This window comes from Oryctolagus cuniculus, chromosome 19 (assembly GCF_051225735.1).
Source record: "Oryctolagus cuniculus isolate XC-2025 breed Fujian yellow rabbit chromosome 19, ASM5122573v1, whole genome shotgun sequence".
Taxonomy (NCBI): domain Eukaryota; kingdom Metazoa; phylum Chordata; class Mammalia; order Lagomorpha; family Leporidae; genus Oryctolagus; species Oryctolagus cuniculus.
The window spans coordinates 7493295-7520829 of NC_142885.1; the positions used below are offsets into that span (position 1 = coordinate 7493295).

The 27535-nt window shown below is 53.5% G+C and overlaps 1 protein-coding gene across 9 annotated transcripts; it reads right to left on the reverse strand.

Annotated features, from left to right (window-relative positions):
* Positions 1–752: 752 nt before the first annotated feature.
* On the reverse strand, positions 753–25989 carry CCZ1 (CCZ1 vacuolar protein trafficking and biogenesis associated). 9 transcript variants are annotated; one of them, XM_002723078.6, is made up of 15 exons: positions 25856–25989; positions 24903–25000; positions 24704–24797; positions 24359–24436; positions 23916–23963; positions 23040–23123; positions 21862–22037; positions 16428–16509; positions 14724–14785; positions 14322–14433; positions 7724–7757; positions 7015–7132; positions 3385–3543; positions 3045–3172; positions 753–1082 (listed from the first exon to the last, which is right to left on the reverse strand). In XM_002723078.6, exons 1-15 carry the CDS (start codon positions 25967–25969, stop codon positions 1027–1029), a joined length of 1443 nt encoding a protein of 480 aa, XP_002723124.1. In that variant the 5' UTR covers positions 25970–25989; the 3' UTR covers positions 753–1026. The 9 variants fall into 9 exon arrangements, with proteins under 9 accessions (XP_002723124.1, XP_089177049.1, XP_089177045.1 ...); XM_089320923.1 differs by lacking the exon at positions 16428–16509; XM_089320917.1 differs by lacking the exons at positions 753–1082; positions 3045–3172; positions 3385–3543; positions 7015–7132; positions 7724–7757 and adding an exon at positions 9323–9515.
* Positions 25990–27535: the final 1546 nt, after the last annotated feature.

A 27535-nucleotide genomic window follows, 5' to 3' on the forward strand; every position in this document is an offset into this window, starting at 1 on the left:
AAAGGACGGTCCTGACCGAGCTACAGCAGTGGGAGGCCCCAGAGCAGCAGGGGAGGACTCGGGCCACCGACTCAGAACGCTGAGCCCACACACACAGGTAGGAACCAGAGCCCGACAGCAACACCGGCCCCGCCGCAGGCTGGGCACGGTGCGGCCACACGCCACGCGCCACGCGCAGCGCAGTGCAGCGCCATCGGAACCCCGTGCCGGAGCAGGGCCTGGCGCAGCTGGGAAGGAAGAACTCCGTCTTCAGCAGCGCTGGGGCTGAGAGGCAATGACAGCGGAGACCGTGGCCCGCACGCCAAGTGCACCTCGTCCTCCCTCAAGGTCACAGGCTCACGAGGGGTGGGGGGGGGACTACGGACAGGCCCTTCTTAGGGCTGCAGACATCTTGCTTTCTCCAGACCACGCAGTGGGCCACTTTTCACCCAGGCCCTGCGACGTACCTAAGCAAAAAATCAACTTCAGATCAGCCAGGGTCTTCCCCACCTGTGAGGATGCCGCCTGCAGGGACCGCGCTGGGCACTTTAAGTTGAGGGCTCGAGACGGAGACCAAGGCCAGCAGTTCCTCCGGGCAGATGCCTGCTTCGCCACTCGGGGTCTCACGATCGGGGAAGGGCCCCCAGCTCCGAGGAGCTCTGGCAGCCGGAACGTGGACACTGAGTTGGAAAACCCCCGGGGCCGAGCCAGGGACCCCGTGGCCAGGGCGGCCTACAGGTGAGCAACACGAGAGACTAGATGCCAAGCCAGGATCTTAGAAACTTTAACAATTTATTAGTTTTACTTTCCAGTAAAATATTCACATAATGTCAAAAGAATGGAATGATAGATACAGCCACTACCTGTAGTCAATTCCACATAAATTATGTAAAATCTAAAAACCTCAGGGGATCATCAGACCGAGTAGAAAGGTGATTCCTCAAAGCAAGTATTGCTTTACTATGTCACCGTCCAGTCAGATCCGACCAGTGACCTGCAGCGTAAAGAGTGTCTGCAGCCCTCACAGGCGTCCCGGCGAGCCGAGCGTCAGTCCAGGAAGAATATGTTGTTGAACTGCGTCGCACAGAGCTTCTTCACCTCTTCTGCAGAGACAGACAGCCGGTCAGGAACACGGGCTCTCTCGCCTGCTAGCCCCTAAACCCTTCCGGAATAAGGCCGAGGATAAACGCCTGCATTCACTTTGACCTTAAACCCAAGAAGCACGGGCTGGCGCCAGTTCCAGTCCTGGCTGCTCCACTTCCGATCCAGCTCCCTGCTATGGCCGGGGAGAGCAGTGGAGGAGGATGGCCCGGGTGCTTGGACCCTGCACCCACCTCGGAGACCTGGAAGTAGCTCCTGGCTTCTGGCTTTGGCCTCTCCCGGCCCTAGCCACTGCGGCCAGTTTGGGAATGAGCCATGAGACCCCAGTATTTCTCAATAACCCAAACACTGCTGCTTCTGCCTGGAGCAAGCCTGCACCCAGCGGGAAAAGCACCCGAGACACCTCCCGGTGGAGGCCGGGAACGCGGCGCCGGGGAAGCGGATCAGGGAACAGCACAGAAGGCCCAGCTGTGACCTCGAGGTCAGGGGCCCAGCACCCCGGTTCTAGAAGTCCCCACATGGAGTTAGGCAGGCAGACTCACGCTCTTGTTTTAAAGCACAACTACCAACAGAGCAGTGAGGCAGAAATGCGCTGAGCCCCATGATGCAAGAGCAGGTCTCCCCAAGCTCTCCTGCGGTCTGCTCGTCGGGGCAAGCCCCCCGCAGCCCCAGTGCTGGCTGCAAGCCTCAGTGGCCCAGGCCAGTGAAGGTGACGCCATCTTCTCCTGGGCAACAGGGCTGGGAGGACCCACAGAGCAGGTACTGGGTCACGCCACGCAGGGGACCACCAGCGCACTGGCTGGCGTTGTCTGCTTTCTTACGCTGATGTGCCAGGGGACCAGGCAACTGTGCATCCTGTCTGTATCATGGCAAGGCCAAAGATGTTTTTAAAAAATTCACTTGAAAGGCACAATGACAGGGAGACAAAGGGAGAGAGAAGAGACTTTCCATCCCTTATTCACTCCCCAAATGGCTGCAAAGGTAAGGGCTAGGCTGGGCCGTCTTCCGCATGGGTGGCAGAGGCTTACAGATTGCCATCGTCCACTGCTTTCCCAGGCACATTAGCAGGCAGCTGGATCAGAAGCTGGGCAGCTGGGACTCAACCCACGGCACACAGGGGTGCTGGCGTCAGCAGCTTGTCCACTGTGCCACACTTCACACTGCACCGTCCGCAGCGCAGGGGCCTGGTCCTCTTCCAGCACGTAGGAAATCACTTTCCTTCAGCCAGTGTCCAGCTTCCTGCGCTCCTGTGAAGTCTGTCAGGTGCTCTGTCAAGGAGCCACACGACAGACAGGGAAACACAAGAGGGACAGGCACTCGCTGCCGGCACCGCTGTCCGAGGGCTGACTCAGCCTCTTGCTGAGGGGCTGGGAAGGCAGACGAGGGTCCGACTGCGTCAGCCCCTGCTGCCCGCGTGTGGATGACCAGGCTGCGGTCTCGAGCTCTCAGCTTTGGCCCGGCCCAGCCCTGGCCACACGGCCATCTAGGGAGTGAACCGGCTGAGAGAAGACTGAGCTCTCACGCCATTTCAAATTAAACAAGTCAGTAAATAAGTCTTTTTAAAAAAGAAAAATGCTAACAAAAGAAGGTATTTAAAAAGGAGGTATCCGCTGAAAGTAGAGCGGGTTTAGCTGCTGCCTGGGACACCCTATATGGGTCCCAGCCGCTCCCCGCTAATGCCCGTGGGAAAGCATCAGAAGATGCCCAAGTGCCTGGGCCCCTGCACCCACGTGGGAGACCCGGATGGAGCTCCTGGCTCCTCTCGGGCCTGGCTCCAGCCGTTGCGGGCATCTGGGGAGTGAACCGGCAGATGGAAGACCCCTCTCTCTGCCTCTCCTTCTCTCTAACTCTGCCTTTCAAATAAATGTATCGTAGGAAAAGCCTTGTCACGGTCTGGTCTATCACTTGTCTCTCAGCGCTGGAGGCAGCTTTCAGCATCAGTAGCATCACAGATCTGCGCTTACCGTTGACTTCAATCAGGTTTGCATTTTTTTGATTCAAAATAACGTAGAGCTCCCGCTGGTCGGACTTCTTCCCCACAACCCAGTAGTCGCTCATCGCTTTTACGATGATTTCTTCATCTTCATCCACGCTGCAAAACAGGAGTTTCGAAATGCATTAGCTTATTATACGGAGGGCTGGACTGTGAGAAACTAAAGTTCCCGAAGCAGGGAAGGAGCCCAGGCGGCCGAGCAGTCCCGGGAGCCAGAGGCGGGGAGGCGGGCGCCCTGGGCCCCGTGGGGACGGCGCCTCTGCCAGCCCTCTTCCTAGAGGGGCACCGCACGTGACAGGGTGTCAGATTACCGAGTGAAATCGCTGTTGATGTCGCCGAGGATCTTCATCAGGTCAGGGTGGACAGACGTCAGCGACACGCTGGGTGTCTTCCGCATGTGAATGGTGCTCTTCTCTGCTAGATTCATGTGGTTGAAGTAGATGAATTTAAACTGGGGCTCCTTCTCAGACCTGCAGAGACACGTCATCCAGATGCACCACTCTGAAGAGCAGGGGCAGACTGCACGGGGACGTCGCCTACCACGGAGCAGTCCCTTTGCTCCGCCGCCGCTTATCTGGCGTCTGTGCGGAAGCCGAGTACTCAGTGTGATGGGCTTCCTGAGAGGTGGCGCTTATGGTTTAAAAACCCACATGTAGGGCTGGCGCCGCGGCTCACTAGGCTAATCCTCCGCCTTGCAGCGCCGGCACACCTGGTTCTAGTCCCGGTTGGGGCGCTTGACTCTGTCCCGGTTGCCCCTCTTCCAGGCCAGCTCTCTGCTGTGGCCCGGGAGTACAGTGGAGGATGGCCCGAGTACTTGGGCCCTGCACCCCATGGGAGACCAGGAGAAGCACCTGGCTCCTGCCATCAGATCAGCGCGGTGCGCTGGCCGCGGTGGCCATTGGAGGGTGAACCAACGGCAATGGAAGACCTTTCTCTCTGTCTCTCTCTCTCACTGTCCACTCTGCCTGTCAAAAAAAAAACAAAAAAAACAAAAACAAAAACAAACACATACAGGGGCCAGTGCTGTGGCGCAGTGGGTTAACGCCCTGGTCTGAAGAACTGGCATCCCATATGGGCACTGGTTCTAGTCCCAGCTGTTTCTCTTCCCATCCAGCTCTCTGCTGTGGCCTGGGAAAGCAGTCGAAGATGGCCCAGGTCCTTGGGCCCCTGCACCCACGTGGAGACTCTCTCTGCCTGCCTTGGGGTGAGCAGCCGGGTCCTGGAGGGCTGAGGGTGCCGGGAATTCAGCCTCCGCCCAAGTGGGGCCCCACTGTACACCAAAGCAAAGGAGGCCCCAGGAAAATGACACCAAAAATTCTTTACAAACCAGAGCTTGTTTTTAGCAGGTCCCTCAAACTAAAGAGGAGTAAACCTAACCATAAAGCTGTGGAAAGCTGCCGGCGCTGTGGCACAGCGGGTTAACTCCCTGGCCTGAAGCACCGGCATCCCATATGGGCACCGGTTCTAGTCCCGGCTGCTCCTCTTCCGATCCAGCTCTTCTACTGCTGTGGCCTGGGAAAGCAGTAGAAGATGGCCCAAGTGCTTGGGCCCCTGCACCCACGCGGGAGACCCGGAGAAAGCTCCTGGCCCCTGGCTTCAGATCGGTGCAGCTCCAGCCGTTGTGGCCAATTGGGGAGTGAATCATCGGATGGAAGACCTCTCTCTGCCTCTCCTTCTCTCTGTGTAACTCTTTCAAATAAATAAATAAATCTTAAAAAAAAAAAAAAAAAAAAAAACTAACCCTGCCAGTCTCCAGGGGGCAGCAGCCACACTTCCTGGTCTCTCTCCCAAAGGGCTAACATGGATACAAAACATTTCTTTTTTTAAAACAAACACAAAATTTCTTTCCTTCTTGTAAAAGAACATACTAGAGGCCGGTGCTGCAGCTCACTAGGCTAATCCTCTGCCTTGCGGCACCGGCACACCAGGTTCTAGTCCCGGTCCGGGCGCCGGATTCTGTCCCGGCTGCCCCTCTTCCAGGCCAACTCTCTGCTGTGGCCTGGGAGTGCAGTGGAGGATGGCCCGAGTGCTTGGGCCCTGCACCCCATGGGAGACCAGGAGAAGCACCTGGCTCCTGCCTTCGGATCAGCGCGGTGCCAGCCATAGTGGCCACTTGGGGAATGAACCAATGGAAGGAAGACCTTTCTCTCTAACTCTCCCTGTCAAAAAAACAAACAAACAAACAAAAAAAACCAACCATACTAGACACAGGTACCTACATCAGTACACGGTACACTCAAGGCAGGAACAAGGCACCGAGGTCATCATCCTCTGTGATGACCTCTCATCAAGGTCTGCATGTAAGAAAACCATGGCCCAGTGGTATCCTCCGAACACACCCAGGCCCTCTCCGGTGCAATCCCAAGGAGCGGCAGGAAGTTCACTCTAGAAGCAGGTGGTGCTCCACCCCAACAGTCCCTGAGCTCCGGGAATGCATGGAACCAGCAACTCGGAGCACCTGCAGTGACCCCGAGGGCTCTGGGAGTAACTCGTGTGACCCAGACAGGCCTCACTCACCGATGCCTCCTTCAGGAAAGAGAAGCTGGAAGCTGGGGTGGCGTCCGCCCAGCATGAGGTGCCCAAGTCCCACACGGAGGACGTGGTTGGATGCACGGCTCCTGCTCTGACTGTACCAGGTTTCACATGCAAAAATGAAACCACGAAGCAGCAGCACCAAGAGCTACTTTGGTCAGAACTTTTCATTTCCTGGCCTTGCCAACAGCAACACACGGTCCTGTGCTGAGACAAGCTCTAAGAGTACTTCCACCCCCAACTCTCCAAGGTTCCGCACAAATTCCAGCGGTTTAGGAACTCCCCACAGGGATGCAAAGCCCACACAAACGGCTGCTTACGGCTCAGAGTGCTTTCCACCTGCTTGCTTCATCGCTGCAGTACCTCTCTCTTACACTGGGAGGGAGTGGGGAGAGGCCCAGTGACTTGCCAGTGTTCCAGAGAGCAGGACGGGCCACGCCCGCAAGCTAAGAAGGCCTCCGGCCACTGCTCAGTGCCAATGCCCTGCGCATTTCCGCGCTCTGAGAGGCACTGGTTTTCAGTCTACGCAGAGCACAGCCACGCTGACTGCCGCCGCCACCGCCGCCGCGAACGCAGCCGTCTGGGCTGGTGGAGAGGGGAACTCATGCAGGCCTCACACGGCCCAGGCCACAGGTGCAGACAGCGCAGACACCCATACTGGAGCATGCTACCCACCGAGGGGATGCAAAGGGAACTTATTAAGAGGAGACCCAGGCCCAACCCACATCTCAGGGCAGACACACTCAGGCCGAGTTTCCCAGGGACCTTCCAGACAACTGCACAGCATATGGCAATCCCCTCTCAGCCATGGTCCTACGGTCCTACTGACTCCCGTGTGCACTGTTTAATTTGTAATTTAGGGACTGGAAGAGATTAATAACAATACAATGAAGCAATTATAGTAATACATGTAACAACCTCGGTGTAGGAATGTAAGTGAAGAACTTTCACTCTCTCACTTAAAGGAAGCATGGATGGCTTCTCTCGGGCACAGGTGGATGCCAGCATCACCGTGCTCCAGGGCCATTATTCAACAGGACACTCGAGATGGTCACTGAGGCACCAACAGGCGGTAGCACACACAGCACGGATCTGCCGGACGCGGACAATTCACCTGCTGGGCCGGACGGAAGCAGGACTACAGGAGACTTCATATGCCACTTAGAACTGCATTTAAGTTGAAGCTTTAGAACTGTTTATTTCTGGAACTTTCCTCCAATATTGTTGGACTCTAGTTGCTACCAGATAACTTGAAACTGCAGGAAGCAAAACTGGGTATCAGGGGACTCCTATACTACTGTCCCCTCAATCCACAGAAACGTTAACACTCCCAAAAATTCTTTAGGGTCACCCTTACCCTTCCAGAATCAGTTAACTGCCTGAACGTAAACAGGAAGTAAAGTACAAACCCAGATATTCTCTTGTTGATGTTGAACTGCTCACAAATGTCTGACGCCAGCACTGTAAGCTGGGGCCCAACGATGCTGTCCAGCCTCCGGCAGAAGTCCACCGTCAGCTGCGTGGAGGCTGGCGGGACACACAAGACACCGGGGTTAGAACAGAGCATATCCGAAAGGCCAGCGCCCGCTCCACCACCCAGTATTGAACAATGACAACCTGACTTGTCGCGGGGAGGGAGGAGGGGATGGCAATGAATTAAACCATCAGGCCCCCTCTCCCAAACAGAAGAGAAATGTGAGAGGCAAGTCAGTTCCATCTGGGAGAGCAAACAGTCACAGCCGTCTCTCTGTGAAGTCACTTTAGGGTGCCTCGTGGGGTGGTGGGTCGCTGTCGACCCCAGGAGGACCTAAGGGTGCATTTAACAAACACGGCACGGCACTCACGGGCCAGTGCTGTCTCCTGCTTTACCAACACTGCCTCACTCAGTTCCCTCAAGACAGGCACTGCCACGGGGGAGGCACAGAGAGGTGCCCAGAACCTACTGCTGACAAGTGGAAAAGTGAGGGAGGACTTCAGTGACGATGCCAGAGGTCCCGGTGGAACACAGCCCCTTAACAGGGCCTCTGTGCTGTTTACAACACATCTGTCACTTCAGGTCAGAACCCGCAGGCGGTACAACACTTCTCTACAGGAAGTCACACCCAGGTGAGCACCTACCATCAATCATGAAGCACACGGCGGCGCTCATGGCCTGGAAGAGAAGAGAATCGGAGATTAGGAACCGGGAGGGAGGAGAGCAGCTCCCTGTACTGACTCCAAGCAAGGGCCTCAGCGGAGGCGAGATCTGAGTCACTCAGCTGGGAAAGGCGCCGCGCACCGGAGCGCACCGCGCAGAAGCTATTACGGCAGTGCCGTCTGCTCTGCCCACCCGACGGCGGCATGGGGGCTCTGTCACCAGACGCCCTCACCACTGTAGGTGCAGGTGGCTAGGAGTGAAAGGACACAGGATTTAAAATGCTCTACCCAATGCAGCGCAGAGCGGGGACAGAGCAAGGGAGAGCATCCTGCAAGGTCACCAGGCAGTGTGAGGGGTACTAGGGGGCTCACTGTGCACATCTGAGTTTCTATTAACACAAGATGGCCCCTGAGGTTAACCTGCCCCAGCAGCAAATAGCTGCAGTTACAACAGCAACCTAACAGCTACCAAGACCAGAAATAAAAACAGCCAAAATTAAAGCCAACCAAAGCAACGTATAGTTTAAAAAAAGAGGCCATGGCCGGCACCACGCCTCACTGGGCTAATCCTCCACCTGCAGTCCTGCTCAGGGTGCCAGATTCTGTCCCGGTTGCTCCTCTTCCAGTCCAGCTCTCTGCTGTGGCCCGGGAGTGCAGTGGAGGATGGCCCAAGTGCTTGGGCCCTGTACCCCATGGGAGACCGGGAGGAAGCACTTGGCTCTTGGCTTTGGATCGGCACAGCACGCCGGCTGTAGTGGCCGTTTGGGGAGTGAACCAACGGAAGGAAGACCTTTCTCTCTGTCTCTAACTCTGCCTATCAAAAAAAAAAAAAAAAAAAAAAGAGGCCTGGCAGACATAAAGTCTTTTTTTATTTTTTAAGATTTATTTCTTTATTTCAAAGGCAGAGTTACAGAGAGGCAGAGACAGAGAGGTCTTCTATCTGCTGGTTCACTCCCCAAATGGCCACAACAGCCAGAGCTATGCTGATCCGAAGCCAGGAACCAGGAGCTTCTTCCGGGTCTCCCACATGGGTGCAGGGGCCCAAGGACTTGGGCCATCTTCTACTGCTTTCCCAGGCCACAGCAGAGAGCTGGATCAGAAGTGGAAGAGCCAGCCCTCGAACTGGCACCCACGTGAGATGCCGGCACTGCAGGCAGCGGCCTCACCCGCTACGCCACAGCGCCAGCCCAGACATAAAGTCTTAAGACAAAAAGCCACAGACCTCCCCCAGTAACCCCCTGTAACTGCAAACTCGGTGGTCACACAGCTGTGTAGCCCATCACCTTCAGACTCGGGGCAGCAGCATGGGACGGACACACGCCCCGCCCTGCCCAGGTGACAGAATCTCTGCTCCGTGGGCGCCTCACAGCTGCACACAGCTCCCGTGGCCCTCTACCGGTCCCTGGCAGGAGATCCTGCGCTGCCACCTCTCCCACGAAGACATTCACACTCCTACCTGCCCTGGCCCCCTCCCGGCTTCCATCTCTCAACCTTTGGGGGATCTTCAAAAATTCCTGGAAAACGTGTAGTATGGAAAAACTATCCACAGATTTCACAATTTCTTGCACCAAAATAAACAGCTTTTTAAAAAGACTGATTTATTTATTTGAGAGGCAGAGTTACAGAGAGGCAGAGGAATGCTGCAATGGCTGGAGCTGGGCCAATCCGAAGCTGAGCGCCAGGAGCTTCTTCCGGGCCTCCCATGTGGTTGCAGGAGCCCAGGGACTTGGGCCATCTTCTACTGCTTTCCCAGGTGCATTAGCAGGGAGCTGGACTGGAAGTGGAGCAGCCAGGACTCGAACCAGCACCCAAATGGGATGCTGGCACTGCAGGCGGCAGTTTTACCTACCACACCACAGCGCCAGCCCCCAGATAAACATCTTTTAATTAAACTTTCCGCTAACTTCTTGCTGTACCTATTAACCATGACTGTATTTCTATACAAAGCTAATCACATGTACCCTGTTTTATAATTAAATCATAATGATGATTTCCCTATAAACAGGTTGTAAAATCAGTGGCTTACAGCTCAGTTCCATTCAGTGCATGTGTTTCGTGGGCAAAGGAATTCTGGCTTGGTTGTCTACCAGCTTTATGACTGAATCCAATTTCCAGTCTCTTCTGAAAGCCCAGGATGTGGGATCACCAGCTCCGCACTGCCACAGGTACCACCCAGAGGCTGTGGACGGTGCTGGCGTCCTCAGGACTCACGCAGCCCCACGTGTCACAGGGAGGTACTGGCCTCAGGCCCAACCTCAGGCTGTGACTGTGTGACCCTCCTAGGGTACAGCTGATTTTTAAAATGTGCCTTTTAAGTCTCTAAAACTTCAAGAATTTCAAATACATTAAAAAAAAAAAAGTACAAGGGTATGCACTTGTCACAGCAGTTAAGATGCTATGCCTAGGATGCTCATATCTCGGGGGGCTGGCCTAGCAGGGAGAGCCACTGCCTGCAGGGCTGACACCCCATATGTGTGCTGGTCGGAGTCCTGGCTGCTCCGCTTCTGAGCCAGCTCTCTGCTATGCCCTGGGAAAGCAGCAGAAAATGGCCCAAGTCCTTGGGCCCCTGCATCTGAGTGGGAGACCCAGAAGAAGCTCCTGGATCCTGGCTCGATTGGCTCAGCTCCAGCCATTGCAGCCATTTCAGCAATGGTAAACCTCTCTCTCTCTGCCTTTTAAATAAATAAATCTCAAAAAAAAAAAAAAAAAAAAAGCTTGCATCTTGGTCCACATCTGTTGAATGGCTAGGAGACAAAGTCTCCGTCTGAAGAGAGGGTGAGTTTAGCTCTGAGAAGTGAGCTTGTAGCAGACAAGACAGGAAAAAAGCAGCTCCCCGAGAAACAAAAACAAGAAATAAAGATGCTCTTGGACTTTTTGACACAAAGGTAATGCAACAGATTCTCATGAACCAAAGACGGCAACGAGAGCCTTGGGGTTTGTGTTGAAAAAGAAAAGCTGCAGAGAGCTGGACTGGAAGAGGAGCAACCGGGACTAGAACCGGTGCCCATATGGGATGCCAGCACCACAGGCGGAGGATTAACCTAGTGTGCCATGGCACCGGCCCCAAAAATTTATTGATTTATTTTTATTTATTTATTTTTGACATGCAGAGTGGACAGTGAGAGACAGAGAGAAAGGTCTTCCTTTTGCCGTTGGTTCACCCTCCAATGGTCGCTGCAGCCGGCGCGCTGTGGCCGGCGCACCGTGCTGATCTTCACAGCCAGGTGCTTCTCCTGGTCTCTCATGCGGGTGCAGGGCCCAAGGACTTGGGCCATCCTCCACTGCACTCCTGGGCCACAGCAGAGAGCTGGCCTGGAAGGGGGGCAACCAGGACAGAATCCGGCGCCCCAACCGGGACTAGAACCTGGTGTGCCGGCGCTGCAAGGCGGAGGATTAGCCTACTGAGCCACGGCGCCGGCACTATTTATGAGAAAGAAGTCTTTCATTGGCTGGTTCACTCTCCAACTGGCCGCCAATGGCCAGAGCTGGGCCAATCCGAAGCCAGGAGCCAGGAGCCTCCTCCAGGTTTCCAACACAGGCACTGGGGCCCAAGGACCTGGGCCATCCTCTACTGCCTCCCCAGGCCACAGGGATTGCTAATCTTTTTAAAGATGTATCTATGTATTTGAAAGGCAGAGTTACAGAGAGAGAAGATGACAGACAGCTATTCACAAGAATAGATCCCTGTGGCATAGCCCAAGCACCTACCCTCAGGAGAGCTGGAGCCAAGGGCAGCCGTGTGGCTGTGGCCAAGCCCTGAGTGCTGACACCAGGCTCAGGTGAGCTCCCGGGACAGCAGTCCAGCCACTGTCACACGTCCTGGCAGGACAAACAGGGCCTGTGCTGCTGCCACACTGCCCTGGGAGAGACCGGCTCACGGCTGGTGATTCGGGAGCCCGCCCCACTCAACTTGAGTCTACACTGATCTGAACCTATTCTCTTCTAACTGCGAGTGTCAAGGCCTGGGTCCTGCAGTCCCTCCAGTGAGAACGCCGAACCTCACAGGGTGTCAGCAGTGAGGGTGGTCTTGGGGACACCTGAATTTTACTCCTGGAAGCTACTGAATTACCCAGTTTAGACGTGTGAAGTGCCAGATGTGTGAATTACATCTCAATAAAGCTGTGAAATAAACACACTGCACCAGGTCACTGGGGGTTCAGTCCCTAGCCGGGGCACTCAGAGGACAGCTGTGCTGGTGGACCAGGGCCCCCCAACCCCGCTCCTGCTCCCTGCCACGTCTCACGGCAGCTGGGTTCATCTGCAGAGCCACTCTCTTCCCGTTACTCTGTCCCTCCCCACGTTTAGCTGGCTCTCTTACGCCTATCATTTTAAGAATGAACACTTTGCTATCCCAGAGCCCTGGAGCCCGAGAGCCCTACCTCCTCCCGTCAGAGAGCTGGCTGATCTTTGGGGCACTCTCCTCTCAGGACCTCCGGGGTTACAGCCGCTGTGGAAATCCCTGGGGGTCCTCTTTCTTGTCTACACCCTCACTCTGCACAATACGGTGCACCACCGTGGGAGAGGCTGCACCAGGCAGCTGGACACCGTTCACGGACAGCAGGACTTTCTCGTGTCTCCTCCGTGACTGGCAGTTCAGCGTGGCAGATACTCCAAAAACCATTTTCTCTGAGGACTGACAGTCTCGCTTCCATTGTCCCCTAACATCGGGCACTGGACATGCAGCTGCCAGGGTCACCTTCTGTTCACAGGTTACTGAGTTTTCCTTCTAGAAATGTTATTATCTTTTCTTTCTGTTTTGAAGATTGCTCAATGCTTTTCTACTTTCTTAAAGATTTGAAAGGTATAGCAGAGAGAGAAGAGGGAGAGAAGAGGAAAGGGGAGGAGGGAGAGCATCCACTGGTCCACGCCCCAAATGTGTGCAACAGCCAGAGCTGGTGGGTCAGGCCAAAGCCAGGAGCCAGGAACTTCATTCAGGTCTCCCACATGGGTGCAGGGGCCCAAGCATGTGGGCCATCTTCTGCTGCCTTCCCAGGTGCATTAGCAGGGAGCTGGATGGGAAGCAGAGGAGCCAGGACTCAAGCCCAGGCACTCCAATGTGGGCTGTGGGTGTTCCAAGTGGCAGTAGATGACGACCCAGGTCCTCGGGCCTCTGCACCCGTGTGGGAGACCCAGAACACTCTGTGCCACACTCCCTAGAAAATACTTTTACTCCCCTTCTTTGCAAGCCCACCTCCCACACTGGCAGTGTCTCTGGGCGTCCTTGGGGCAGCTGGGCCTTAGTGCACAGTCCAGCCAGGGCCAGCTCTTCTCCTCTGTCAGGCACTGCTCTTACGTCTCTTACGTGCTCTTCCAAAAGGTCCAACATCGCTCTTCCTGTTCTCCTGAGTTTAATTTTTTTAAAAAAGACTTATTTATTTTAAAAGTCAGAGTTACAAAGAGAGAAGGAGAGACAGAGAAATAAAGAAAGAGATCTTCCATCTGCTGGTTCACTCCCCCTATGGCTGCAATGATGAGGCCAAAGCCAGGAGCCAGGAGCTTCATCCAGGTCTCCAGTGTGGGTGGCAGGGGCTCAAGCACTTGGGCCATCTTCCACTGCTTTTCCCAGGCCATGAGCAGGGAGCTGGATCAGAAGTGGAGCAGCCAGGAGATGAACCGGCACCCGTATGGGATGCCAACATCGCAGGTGGCAGCTTTACCAACCACACCACAGCGTCAGACCCCCTGAGTTTCATTTCCAAACCTTTAGGAATCAAAACATAATTGTAGTCTCAAGAGGGACAGAAGATATACACAGATGGTCTGTCTTCTTGAAGCAAAAACTGTCATTAAGATAAAAACTTAGCCCATGGGGCCAGTGCTGTGGTGTAGCACGTAAAGCCACCACCTGCAATGCCAGCATCCCATATGGGTGCCTGCTTGAGACCCAGTTGCTCCTCTTCCGATCCAGCTCTTTGCTCTGGTCTGGAAAGCAGTAGATGACCCAAGTCCTTGGCCCCTGCACCCATGTGGGAGACCCAGAGAAAGCTCCAGGCTCCTGGCTTCGGATCAGTGCAGTTCCAGCCGTTATGGCCATCTGGGGAGTGAAAACAGTGGACGGAAGACCTCTGTCTCTCTGCCTCTCCTTTTCTCTCTGTGTAACTCTTTCAAATAAATAAATAAATATTAAAAAAAAAAGGGCAACCGAATCCTCACAGAACATTAAAAAAAACTTCACCTAACATAAATACACATTCTTGTAAGAGAATGTCTTATGACAGAAACCAAACACTCCCCTGAGAGAGTCAGCAAGTCCACAGCAGAGGCGGAATTCACTGACCCGGGGCCAGGGCCCAGCACCAGCCCCAGCACCGGCCCTGGCCTCTGCTGGCGCTGAACTGTGAGCCAGGGGTTGCACCGAGTGCGAATCACACAGCCCCAGGCAGCTGTTCTTCCACTACCAACCCAAACTGCTTCACAGGAGCTGCCAGTAAACTTGCCACCCATTTTAGTTTTACAGCACTTAGAAGTTCCAACATGCTTTCTGAGAAACGGTTAAGAGCTCTGAATGTGTCCTGAGATACACACACAAACAATTCGCTTCAGTATTAATCTGCAACTCTGGAGGGAAAAGCAGTGTTACCTTATACACGATTAAATGGAGCTCTTCGTAAGTGTCATCTGTATTGACAAAAATTTTGGGAAATCTGCATTTTGCTTCTGGGTCATTCAGGTTCAGGGGTCCAGTCAGAAATCTTCAAAGCAAGCACAGAGATGACTCGATTCAATGTCGTGGATTATAGACAGGAAGATATAGACAGAGTACTTTCCTACTGCATGTACATCAATTTTCTCTGAAGCTAGATGTCATCTGGAAAACACCCAATCAGATTATCATGAAGTCACAGTGCTACTTCACCGGAATCAACAGAATTTCCTTTGTTGATTACCGCCAGTAAAATACAGAGGCGATTCGGTGCCCACGACTTTATTTCCACCAAGACAGGTAATAAACCCCAACATTGTAAGAGAACAGAAGTCATACCTTCCATAGTGTTGTAGGTTTCCAGGCATTTCTGCCCTTATTGGAGAATCCCTTCCTGCCAACTAAAAGCAAATTGAATATTGAAAATGACTTATTAGATTTTTTACTTTAGAAGCCTTGAAAAGCAGCATTTACGCCTGTGAGCTAGTGTTCTGCTTTCTGCATCAATTTCCCATACTCCTCTCACCAAAAAAAATTTTTTAAAAATTCAAAAATGTAGATTACAGAAGTGCACCAGGAAGGCCTTACTGATTTTAACCACAGCTGCATTATATAAGCCCACCCCGCCCTGAATTCCGCATACTAATGTAGGTCCTTTTACGACAGTTAACTGAACTTTCCCATGGGGCTAGCACACACCAGCGCAATGCAGCAATCACCTGCATGTCACGTCAGCCCTGGGGGACGTCTTCTTGCCATCTTCTACATGTGCAAACTCAAGCTCACAGACGCTCCCCCAAAATCCACGGCTCCTAAGCAGCAGGGCCACGTCACAGTCAAAGGCCCTGGCTCAGGCCCAACCCCAGGCCTTCTCAGAGGTTCGTACGTGCAACAAATTCCTAGTTTCCTTTGCTGAAAACATACTACTTCAACATGTAGGGGATGTGAAGAGGCATCCTAATACAACAATCACACTAACCAAAACTTGGTATTCTTTTATAACTTTTAGACAATTCTGGCTTCTATAAAGTTTTAGCAGAAACTCAAACACAGCCTACCCTCACACAGGCAGTGTGGACCGCGAGAGGCGGCCTCCTGCGGCCACGTTCCCGTTGGCTTCCCAGCTTACAAGCCTAGCTCCTTAGGCACAGGATAAAGTACCAAACAGCTTTCTGTTGCATCAACAGCACTGTCACGGGTTGGAAAGCTCCCCTGAAGTTACCCCTGAGGGATGTGCTCACAACAGGCGCTTCAGGACCAGACACACCCTGAGGTCAAGGCCTGGCCCAGCTGCTTCCTCACTGGGTGGTCTTGGAGAAGGCACTAATGGTCCCTAAGCCTCTAAACCCCTTAGACCTCATCCTTAAGATGGAGGTGAAGAGCCCAACCCTTGGACTGCTGCCAGGATACTGGGCTCGGGGCTGGACCAGGAGGGCCCTGGAAACGTCAGCCACTGAGCACAAGCTGCCTGGAAGGGGACCGAGCGCAGGATGAGGTCCTTTTCAAAACACTGCTTTCAATTTCTCACCAAGGAGATTCCTCCTCGTGTTTCACATCACAGCCTTAAAAACCAGAGAGAAGGGAGGAAGGGAGGGCGGGAGGGAGAGCCGGCGGCTGCGAGTGCGCCCTGCCCCAGAGCTCATAGACGGTGCATGTGCTGGGGAGAGCGCAGTGCACCAGGCAGTGTGCCCTGCCCGAGCTGGGCAGGCAACGTGACATCTACCCAGATCAGACCTTGTGTCTATGAGAAGCCAGGATTAGGCAGTGCTTTGTCAAAGATCCCTGGCATTTGCAGTTCCTAGAAGCTTCTCTCTATTCAACACACCAGTCCTCTTAAAAACTAACTCTGCTCTCACAAAGCAATGTGAGGAAAGCCAAGACACACGTGTGGTCTTCCAGGCTACCGACACCTGACTAAGTCAGTCTCACTAGAAGTCACACTGTTTATGTGAGACGCAGCTTGGAAACAGCCCACACCCCACACCTGCTCCACCCGCCTGCCGCACCCCCAAGCCTGCACCCATCCAGGCTCTCCAGTCATACCTCGGGTTCCATGTGCCTCGGAAAGAGAGAGGTGGTGAGGTATTTGTACAGAATTCTCATGTCATCCTGTTCTAATCCACTCCTGAAACATCAGAAAAGCTTCGTGTTTAAAGTCAGAAACTGGTCCGCCCCCTTTTTTTTTTTTTTTTTTTAAGACTTATTTATTTGAAAGGTAGGATTACAGAGAGAGGTAGAAACAGAGAGGTCTTCCATCTGCTGGTTCACTCCCCAGATGGCTGCAATGACTGGGGCCGGGCCAGGCTGAAATCAGGAGTCTGGAGCTTCTTCGGGTTCTTCCACGTGGGTGCGGGGGCCCAGGGACTTGGGCCATCCTCTGCTGCTTTCCCAGCGGCATCAGCAGAGAGCTGGATTGGAAGTGGAGCAGCCGGGACAAGAACTGGTGCCCACATGGGACGCTGGTGCTGCAGGCCAGGGCTTTACCCGCGACGCCACAGTGCTGGCTCCAAGTCCTCTGCCTTTTCATTTCTACTTAAAAGCACATCTTTTGGGGCTGGCTCCTGGGAAAGCAGCAGGACATGGCCCTAAGACTTAGGCCCCTGGACACACATGGGACACAGGGAATAAGCTCCAGCCAGGCGTCTATTTGGAGAGTGAACTAGCAGATGGAAGGTCTCTCCCTCTCTCTAACTGCTTTCAAATTAAACAAAACAAAACCCCTCACCGTCTTTTCCTTCGCTTGCTATCAAGAAGCCCGAACCCTTGAGCAGGAAGTCCAGAAAGGAGTGAACTAAACCGGAGGCCTGGTCCCAGAACCTCATTCTGACCTGCTGAAGGCCACTACCGTGCCATCTTAGATAAATCCCAACAGATCTCGTTCTCTGGCTGAATTCCACGTAGGATTATCCAAGGAGCTGCAATCACCACGCCGCTCCAGGTTAGGAGAAACCTCTTGGCTTCTAGGCCTATATCCTAACACTCAGCCTCTCCTAGGCACTGGGCAAATGCTGGTCAGCTGTAACAGGGAACTTGATCCTCCAAGACTGCCACGTGTGTTCTAATTCTCTGGATCTCAGTTTAGACCAAAAGGAGCAGAAAGAACCCGCCCTATGCGAAATGGGGCCAGAGTAAGGAGGGTGCGGAAAAGGTTCCAGGAAGCTAACAGCCTCAGTCTTTGAAACAGGTTTGTAAGGAAGGGAGGTGAACAGACGATGAGACTGCACCCGGGCTTCGTCTAGTCAAGTACTGAAAACATCTGGAAGGAAGTCCAAGTTCACACACATCAGGGCTTCCCAACACCTTCTAGAGACTTCCTTTTCCCAGTAAGGTCATGTGACAGGAAACACTCTGCCTGCCTCAAAGATCAATCTGGCCCTCCCCTCCTTTCAAGGCTCTCACACTGCCCTCACCTCACACACTCCGGGCGACGGGGATGGGAGGGGCTGCCGAGGGCCATCTGGATATTTATAGTCATTTGCCTCCCAGACAAAATTATCAACAGATTCATTCAATTACCAACTTAACAGATTTATTCAATTACCAACTTAACAGGTTTATTCAATTCCGAGCCCCGCCGTGGCTGCCTCATCAGGGCCAGAGACAAATGCTCTCGTCCCCACAGCGCCCTAGGGAGCGCCTACATCCCAAAGCAGGCCTGACTCACTTTGTGCCAAGTGCAAAGGGCGCTCTGCGGCCCAGAAGAGGAGCGGTGCAAACCTCTGACAGCTTTGGGGGAGTCACATGCGGGCTTACAAGCAACTGGGAGAAGGGACGAGGGTGGGGAAAACAGAAGCAAAACAGGTTCTGACTGTTATCTGCCGTTGAAGACGTTAAAGAGTACTGGGGAGCAGGGGATGACGAGAAGAGGACCACACAGAGCTCACCCCACGGGCAACTCGTACTCCAGAGCTGCACTGCCCACACCAGCGGCTATGGGGCACCCCTGGCCGCTGGGAGCCCCTGAAGTGCGGCACATGAAACGGGACTCGAACACACACCGGGCTGTGAGCATTCCGCACAAGAGGGACAGCTCGTTAGCTTTCAAATATTGTTTGTGTGTTGAAATCACGTAAACAGACTGAGTTAAAGAATGTACGTTACTGAAACTGTTCCCACTAGATGCTTCTTACTGTAACACAGTTATTAGAACTTTTAAAATGATATATGAGGGTGCTCCAGAAAGTCTGGAGAAAGGGGATTGAAAGATACATTTTGGTGCAAAAAACATCTGAGACCCACACAGTTTTTTTTTTTCTTTTTTTTTTTTTTTTTTTTTTGAGACAGAGTGGACAGTGAGAGAGAGAGACAGAGAGAAAGGTCTTCCTTTTGCCGTTGGTTCACCCTCCAATGGCCGCCACGGCCGGCCCACTGCAGCCGGCACACTGCGCTAATCCGATGGCAGGAGCCAGGTGCTTCTCCTGTTCTCCCATGGGGTGCAGGGCCCAAGTGCTTGGGCCATCCTCCACTGCACTCCCGGGCCACAGCAGAGAGCTGGCCTGGAAGAGGGGCCACCGGGACAGAATCTGGCGCCCCGACCGGGACTAGAACCCGGTGTGCCGGCGCCGCAAGGCGGAGGATTAGCCTAGTGAGCCGCGGCACCGGCCCCACGTGCGTTCTGAAGACCCTGTCTCCATGGCTGTGTTCCCTCCATGGCTGTGTTCTGTGCCGTCCTGCACCAGTGGACCCTGAGGCGAAACCACTCCCAGAAGGAAGAGGAGGACGACCCCTGTGAGCTGCTCCCCGTGCGCCCTGCGCAGGCTTCCTTCTGTCCCTCCACTGCAACGGGCGACCAGAGTCGAGTTTAGGAAATTAGTAAGACAGAAAAAGTGAGAGGTTGTAGCCAGCTGTTCAGTGCACAGAACACCTCACCGGGGGCTTCCCCTTTGCGTGCGGAGAGCCCCGACCAAGGCCCTCTTCCCCAGGAAACAAGCGAAGCCATGTGGAACCCGAGTTATGTGAGATGTTTCCACCGGGGAAAATTTCTTACAACTGCCTGTGAACTTCCAACAGTCTCTGAACAACGAATCTTTAAAAAACGAGACAAAAGAGCTCCTTCCTCAGCGCAAATAATCAACAAGCACCCGAAGCAAACAGAACCCGACAGGTGCAACGGGCGCAGGTGATTCGGGACTCCTTCGAGGGCTCATCAGAGGGTAACCGCCCAGGCACGCTCAAGGCCACAGGCGAGCGCCAGCCTCTCACACAGCGGACGCACATAACGGGCTTTCTTCTTCAGCTTCAAGCTCAATGAGTTCGCTACTGATATGGCTTTGTGCCCTGTCTTCCCTTCCCTGCTAAGTGGACTGTCACCTGTCCCCAGGCTCTGGCTGAGACACTGAACTCCTTCAGACAGACCCATTACCAAGAACAAGGTGGCTTTCGTCAATGCACAAGCCCTCCTATTAGGGTCAGTTCAGTCTAAAACAGAGCCTGTGTTCCTGATACCGAACCGACAGTAATTCAGCAAGCTCAAGGAGCGTGGTCAACTTTGAGTGACTTCAGAAATGTCTAAGACATTTATTCACAAAAATATAAGTTCTTGAAAAGTAAACCAACATGCTAACAATTTTTTCTCAAATTCTCTGAAAATAAAGGCGGGTGACACTCCCCTCGCCCACCACTAGCAGCACTGGCCTGCAAGTCCAAGTCCACCCCTTCAATGCATCCTCCAAGCAGACCTGCAGGATATCAGAACTGAGGGTCACTCTGCACTGGACACCAAGCGGCAGGTCCCCGCCACATGCAGATCCTTCCAGCCTCATCAGATCACTTCACAACACGGGAGGGGTATGCACCTGCTCACCCAGCACACCAGCTCCACAACAGTCACCTGTCAGACGGGCTATTTTTCTTGAAATTTCTTCTTGTTAATTCCTGGAACCGACCTTTCCCTGCCACCACCCTGGACAGGAGCACAGAGCAGCTCTGTGCAGCCACCAGATACACCCTGCTCAACTCTGGGGATGCCACTTACAAAGATTTCCACACTGAAGCCATGAGATCCCCTGGAGCCGGGCAACAGGGACCCCTGATGGGGAGCCACGCATCCACAGCCCAGCCCTGCTGGCCACCAGCTCCAGGGCCCTCCAGCAAGACTTCTCAATCTTTCTCCTTCCTCACTCCCAGTTTGCACCCACGTCAGGTCCTGCGTTGGATCCGAGAGATCAGAATCTGAGCTGCCCTCTCTTTCGGTGGGGCTGAGGCCATCAGGGCCACTGCTGCCAGGCACTCTGGCCCACCACACTTCATCTCCGCATGAACACGGATGGGCGTGAGCTTCCAGGACCTCATCCGGGCAGGGGCCGCTGCCTCCACAGACCCCACACTGCAGGAGCACGCATGCTCCCACCCACATTCCAGGCAGCATTAAGAAGTCTCCCTGCTCTAACACCGCCTGAGTACCACAGTTAATACAGCGGAAAGCTGCCTGGTGAGCAGACAGGTTTTCACCTAGAACTTACTCTGCCGTCTTCACGGGAGATGACAGAGTCCACAGGGAAACCAGCCATGCTGTCACTAAAAGGATTCCCGTTTCTTTATACTGGGTGGGTCGTACAAGGCCCCCACAATCACTGGGTTTGGCCCTGCTAAGGCAACCACAGGCACGACCCGACACTCCATCCGGAGCAGGCTAATTCTTAAGTTGGTAATCCTGAATGGTCCATGGATGAAGCTACAAGCATCAAAATGGCCTCGGCAGAGAAAAGCTCCTGCACGTGGGTTTAGACGATCCTGCTTCTCCTCCTCACAGGGAGCTCTGAGATTCTCGCAGGGAGGGAAGGGTTCCGGGGGGACAGGACCTCGGCTCAGCTCAGCGCTCAAGTAAGCCGCACCCCGCACTTCAGGAAGGGGGCTACAGGACGCGAACGCTGGGGGCTGCGTGCCGAGGAGCCGCTGCCGCCTGCCTGACTTGGGCAGCTCATCCGAGCCCACTGTGGGCCACAAGCAGGGGGCCTGGGCTGCGGCAGGGCCCTGTGGGCCACACCTGCTCCTCTGTCTACCCCCACCCGGACTCCCCAGCCTCCCCCGCAGAGCCTGAGGTAGCCGATGGCATTTGCAAACAGTGTACCTTTCCTTCCTGAGCCCCAACCATGCTTCTGGAAAAGACTGTCCTACTGCAGGGCACCAGGACGCACTGCTGCAGGCAGGCAATCTGGCTCACCTCACACCTTGGTCTGCATGCACCTATCTAAGTCTAGCTTCTTTACAAGAGTAAGAAAAATGATGCTTTTCACACTATCCGTTCTTCGAAGATGTTCTCGGAAAAACACACACATAAAAGAAGCAGGGTTACTGAACATCACCTGACAGGGACTCCTCTGCACTTTCATGGACCGGTTTTAAGCTCCCCTACTTTAACGGCTATCGCCTGTTTGCAGTAATCCCCACTTCACTCCCACAGTACCAATAGAAACGTCTGCTGCCCGACAGCCCACTCGCAGACCTCGGCTCCCTCTCCCGGCGCTGGCGTACCCACCAGATGAGCTGGTCGTTATAGAGAAACGCGGTGTATTTGACTATGTTCAGGCTTTCCTCCATTCTGTTGACAAAGGACTGGATTTTCAGGTACGTCATTTTATCCAGGGGGAAGAAGCTGATTCCGCCAAAAATGTCCAGCAGGTCGCAGGACTGCAAGTGCAGCGTCTGCAGATACTGTGGGGGAGGAATAAGCAATGAAACACACCGTCCCTCTGACAAACCAAAGTGATCTGTCGTTAGACTTATGTTTACAGCAGAGTCACACACCGGAAAATAGCACAACAACCAAGCCAACACGCGGGCGAGCCATGGGCAACTGCATTCCACATCAGAACCAAGTTTAAGGCACACAGGCCAAACACAACTAGCTAATGTGTCTTCGGTGTTGTTTCACAGCCTTAACGTCCTATCAGTGCACCTCAGAGCCGCCACTCAGGGACTCCCTGGACACACGGCGCCATTGCACCATCGCGTGTTAACTCACGTCTACAGGCCAGACAGGACAAGAGCCGAACGCAGCACACAGTGGCTGTGAGGGCGAGAACAGCGATCGGGAGACAGACGACCAAAGGGAGGAAATGTGGCACAGGCACAAGCAAAGGCAAAAAAAAAAATGCAAAGCGCCAAGTGAAAAGTAGATACCAGAGGTTTTTAGGGAGGTGACAGACTGAGAATTACTCCTTCAGGATAAACTGAACTTGGCAGTGACAGGGCAAGAGATGCACAACCCAACCACAGACGGAAGCGCACCTCCTCAGAGACACCATCCTGTGGGACAAAATGCACTAACGACCACTCACGTGTCTGAGCCCGTGCCACCCAAAAACTCTGCTTGCACCGCTGGAGACTACGCCCGCCAAGGGGACAGGATCCCACAGTAGGAAGGCGTCGGCGAGAAGCCCATGCACACACAGACACTGACTGCACGCTCGTCTCCCAGACGCCTCCAGGGGCCCTGGGCAGAGGCAGGGTGCGCCGCGCCTTTGCAGAGGTCGGGAGAGCGTAGGCCTGGAATGTTCCTCACCAATCTGGTTTGGCCACAGCACCTCTCCAGCTCCTCGGCACTTCCCAGCTGAAGTGTTTTGTGTATCCCAAGACGAACCCGCCGGCACCTGTGCGCCCCTGACGACCTGTCTGAGCACTACTAAGGTTCCAAGTCAGACTCGAAATACTCACCCGATGAAAGAATTTCTCTAATCTTTCCTTGAGGAGCTTGACACCTCCATCTTCCATGGCTTTCAGAAACGTCCCATTGAAAAGCTAGCAGCAGCAAAGATTGAGGGGGAATAAAAAAAAAAAATCAACCCTCTATGCCTCTCATTTTCTCAGTGCAACAAGCTCTTCTTTTCCTTTCAGATTAATTCAGCTCATTCAATCCCTCAAGCCTTTTAAATATGGAAAATGTTTACAAGAGGAAGCTTGAGTTACAAAAATAAGTTCCAAAAAGATTAACTCACTGTCAGCTAATGCCATCATTTGTATGAAAAATTTATTATCAATTGTGATTTTTGAAAATATTTTATTTGAAAGACAAAGAGACAGATGGCAATATTCCATCTGCTGCTTTACTACCGAAACACCTACGACAGCTGGTGCTGCGCCAGGCCAAAGCCGGTTGCCTAGAACTTCATCTGGGTCTCCCAAGTGGGTGGCAGGGACCCAAGTACTTGAGCCATCACCTGCTGCCTCCCAGGGTGTGGCACTGGGAGTGGAGCCAGGACTCCAAGCTAGGCACTCTGAGAGAGGGTGCAGGGCTCCCAAGTGGCCTCTCTAACCACTCCAACAAATGCCTCCCCCCCCCCCAATTTTTTTCTTTATTTTAACTCACATCTGAGTTTCACTTGACATAAATAACATCACAAAGCTTCCTGGATCACAGTCTGTATGTTCCTTGAGAATATGGACTCATTCCTTCCTTTACCAACAGGGCCACGTTCCTAACAGAGGGCTGAGAACGGGCTGTTCACTACTGCCCGCATAGGTCTCACTGCCTGCTTCAAAGGCCCAGTACTTCGACCCCTAAAGCAGACGCCGGCCACTCTGCGGGCTCACCTTGTACATGCTGTAGCACTGCTGTAGCACCGAGCTATAGACCTTGTCCTGCAAACACACGAAGACAGCACAGATCTCAGCTCAAGGGGAAAACAGCCGCTGCCCATGGCAAAGCTGTGACTCCCGCCACGGGAACACAGCACTCAGAAACTACCCCAGCACAGCGCCGCGCTGAAAACAAGGCTTCTCACACCAGATTTAGGCACCACGGTGCCTAACTTTACAAGCACTTTTAAACACCGATCACCAACAGAAGGTGTCAGTGAGACAAGATGTCTGCACCTGCACGTTTTAAAAGACGGTGCGAATGAAATACAATAGACACGAAACCCTGCTTGGAGAAACTCTGCAAAAGCCACCAGGCTCAGAGCTGACCAAGTCACTCAACAAATGCAGTGCACAGTTCTTCTACAAAGTGTGACACTAAAAAAATGACACATTACCAACAACTCCTCCTCTTGGTATTCGACAATCGGTTTTCCATCCTTACTCTGCTTTTCAATTATAGGATTCCGAACGACCTGCAAAGTTTGAGACACCAAAATTACACAGTGAGCGGCTGATTCCACGAAGTTTAAGTTTTGCCCTGGGTTCTAAAGTTTGAGCGCGGGTATACGTATGCGACCAGAAAACATAACAAAACTTGCAAAAACAGCCCCGACGGCAAAAACCAATTTGGAAATTGCAACCAACTTTGATTTGATGAGAAGGCCGAGAGGCTTCCTAAATGAACAGTACAAGTCGCCCCTAGCTTTACAACTTGAGAGAGACACTGTGCACATACATACCATGACCATCCAGAAATTCTCCTCCGGTTCATGGAAGAATTGTCTGTTCTTCTGTGTGTGCAAAGATTTTGCAGGCTTTGAAGGGCTGAAGGTCCTAAAAAAGTTAAAAAAAGAAAAAAAAAACCATGTTGGGGAGGATTCTCTGGCGAAGGCTGTAAGCACTCCATGAGCTCCTCCAAAGTACAATTAAAGCCGTTACCTTGTAAACTGGACAATAGCTTCGCACAATCCCACATTTCTAATTTTCTCGTTCTTTTCCACTTCATTAGGATGATAAAACAAAATTTTATTTTCCTCCTGAAGCACGGAGAAACACAGAAGCGCATGAAGGCACTCAGCTCTCTCCAGCCACACCCGCTGAGGGTTTTTTTTTTTTTTCTTTTAATTTCTTTTTCAGAAAAACCAGGAATTACCTAAGTATTGGCTACACATCACCCTGGGAGGCGAGCCACGTGTCACCCGTGGCAGCACTACGTAATTTTCACGGGGAAAAAAAAAAAAACAAAACCCAGTCTCTGGCTTTCCTCCCCTTGCACCAATTCCCAATTCGCCGGCGCTCCTAAGACACCAGGCGGTGCGCGCCCGTGCAAACCAAAGCCAGCCCGGCGACGGGCGCTGACTGACAGCCCCTACAGAGGGCTGCGATTCGCTGGCCACGGAACACAGCTCCGTGCTGACAGCCTTCTAGGAAGTTAAAAAAAGAAAAAGAAAAAAAAGGTTCCTGCAACTTACTAATCAAAGAAGAAAAAAAAAAACTTTGCAAGGGTCCTGTGAGTTTGCATTATTTTAGGGTTACAGTTCGCGGCTCCGGCTAGTTTTGGGGGGTGGGGGGACCGGCAATCACCAAGACAAGTTCAACTTTTCTTCCCCAGAGCTGACAGGCTGCACCTGGGCGCAGGGGTTACCCTGACGAACCCGCTTTCCAGACACAAGCACTCGGGTCCAGGACCCCGGACAGAACCTGCCCTACGCGGCTCGCGGCCCCGCCGTGTCCCCCCGCGCCCCGGCCAGGGCGCACACCCTGCAGGTCACCGCCGCGCGAGGCGGACACAAGGCTCCGGGTCACCGACGCGGCCCGCTGCCCGGCCCGGCTGGCCGCCCGCCGCCCCTCGGGCCCTGGACGGACGCCCGGGCGCGGCCCCCTCCGCCCACCTCTCCCTCGCGTGGCCCGAAGCGCGGGTTGTAGATGAAGAAGCTCAGCAGGGCGGGCGGGAACTGCTTCTCCTGAGCCGACCACGCTCCGGCTCCGGCCGCCGCTGCCGCCATCCCGGCCCGGCCCCCGCGTCGGGAGCCTCCCTCGGCCCGCCCAGAGACAGCGGCGGCGAGGAGACCGCACTTCCGCCTCGCTTGCCGCCGACCCGGAAGCGGTCGCCGCCGACCCGGAAGCAGACTCCGCAGCGGCGCGTCCGCTTCTGGTGCTCCGGCTTGGGCGCGTTATTGTTTGTTCCCGGGGTCTTGGTGCCTGCGAGAGTTGGGGCGCACTTGGAATGTCCCGGGGCGGGGGACTGAGAATGTACACCGGGTGCCAGGCACTCGTTATTCAACCAGGAATTGCTCCTATTTCCTACTTGTTCTAGTGCCTGAAACTCTTCCATTAGAAATACGTGTTTTGACTTTTTAAAGCAATAGTTTCCCCCCAAAAATTTTAAGGTAGCTTCCCCCAAACTCGCACACATCTCTTGTCCCCCCTAAAAGTCTTACAGGGACTTCTTTTTTAAATTATTAAAATTGCCCTGTTTTATTGTTAGGTATTGTTGGTAATCCATTAGTGTGCTTATTTATGAATTAAAACTTGTCATAGTTATGTATGTACAGGAGGAAGCATATATATATAGGACTCAGTACTACGGGTGGCATCCACTGGGGGTCTTGGAACGTGTCCCCCTCAAGGATAAGTTGGAGGGGGGTCTATTGTAGCTTTTCAAAGATTAATTTTAAAAGGAGAGAGAAATCTTTGAGTCACTTGTCCACTTCCCAAATGGCCAGGCCAGGCAGGGCTCAGCAGGGCAAGGCCAAGAGACTGGGACTCAGCGCAACTCAGGTCTCCCACGTGTGTGCCAGCACCCAAGTGCTTCAGCCATCACTTGCTGCCTCCCGGGGTGTCAGAAGCACTGCCCGAACCCAAAACTCAGCACTCCAGTAATGGGATGTGGACATCCCCAGGTCTGTGTTAAAGACCACCCGGCTGTAGCTTTTAGACTTGTTTTTCTTCTGAATTGTGTCACCTTCATCCTTTTCTTTCTGCTCCTTCTTTGGATAAAGGTCTCTTTTCAGTAATCCACCTACATATGTTCTGCCCAGATGAATCTTCCGGCCAGTTCCTTGAACCCTTTCTTGGAGCTGCCCGCCATGTCCATCTCTGTTAGGACCCTGAAGCCCCAGACACAGAACTTCGGGATGCTTGGAAACCCCAGGTGAAAGACTTCTTTCCTGTCTCAGAGCAGATGCTCCTGGAGCCCTAATAGGGAGAGCGCAGGAAGTGGTTCTGAAAAATCCACATTAGAGTTCTGGTTTCGCCGGTTACCAGTTGAATGACTGTGGGGAGCAACTGGGACTAGACTGTTACTCGAATTAAGACTTATTCTATGCATCTGCTCTCCCACAATATGGCGCTGGGAGAGGAGGAAACAGCTTCTACACAGCTGCCTCCAGTTCAACCAATAAACAGCAGGACCTGCTCCTGATTGGAGGAGAGCAGTGTACTCGGCGTGTGGGTAGCAGAGTTGGGATTGGTGGAAGAGGACTATAAAGGAGGAGAGACAACATGCACCAGGAACATCTATCTGAAGGAACACCTGTGCAGCCCCCGAGAGAGCCGGCCGGCGGTGTGCC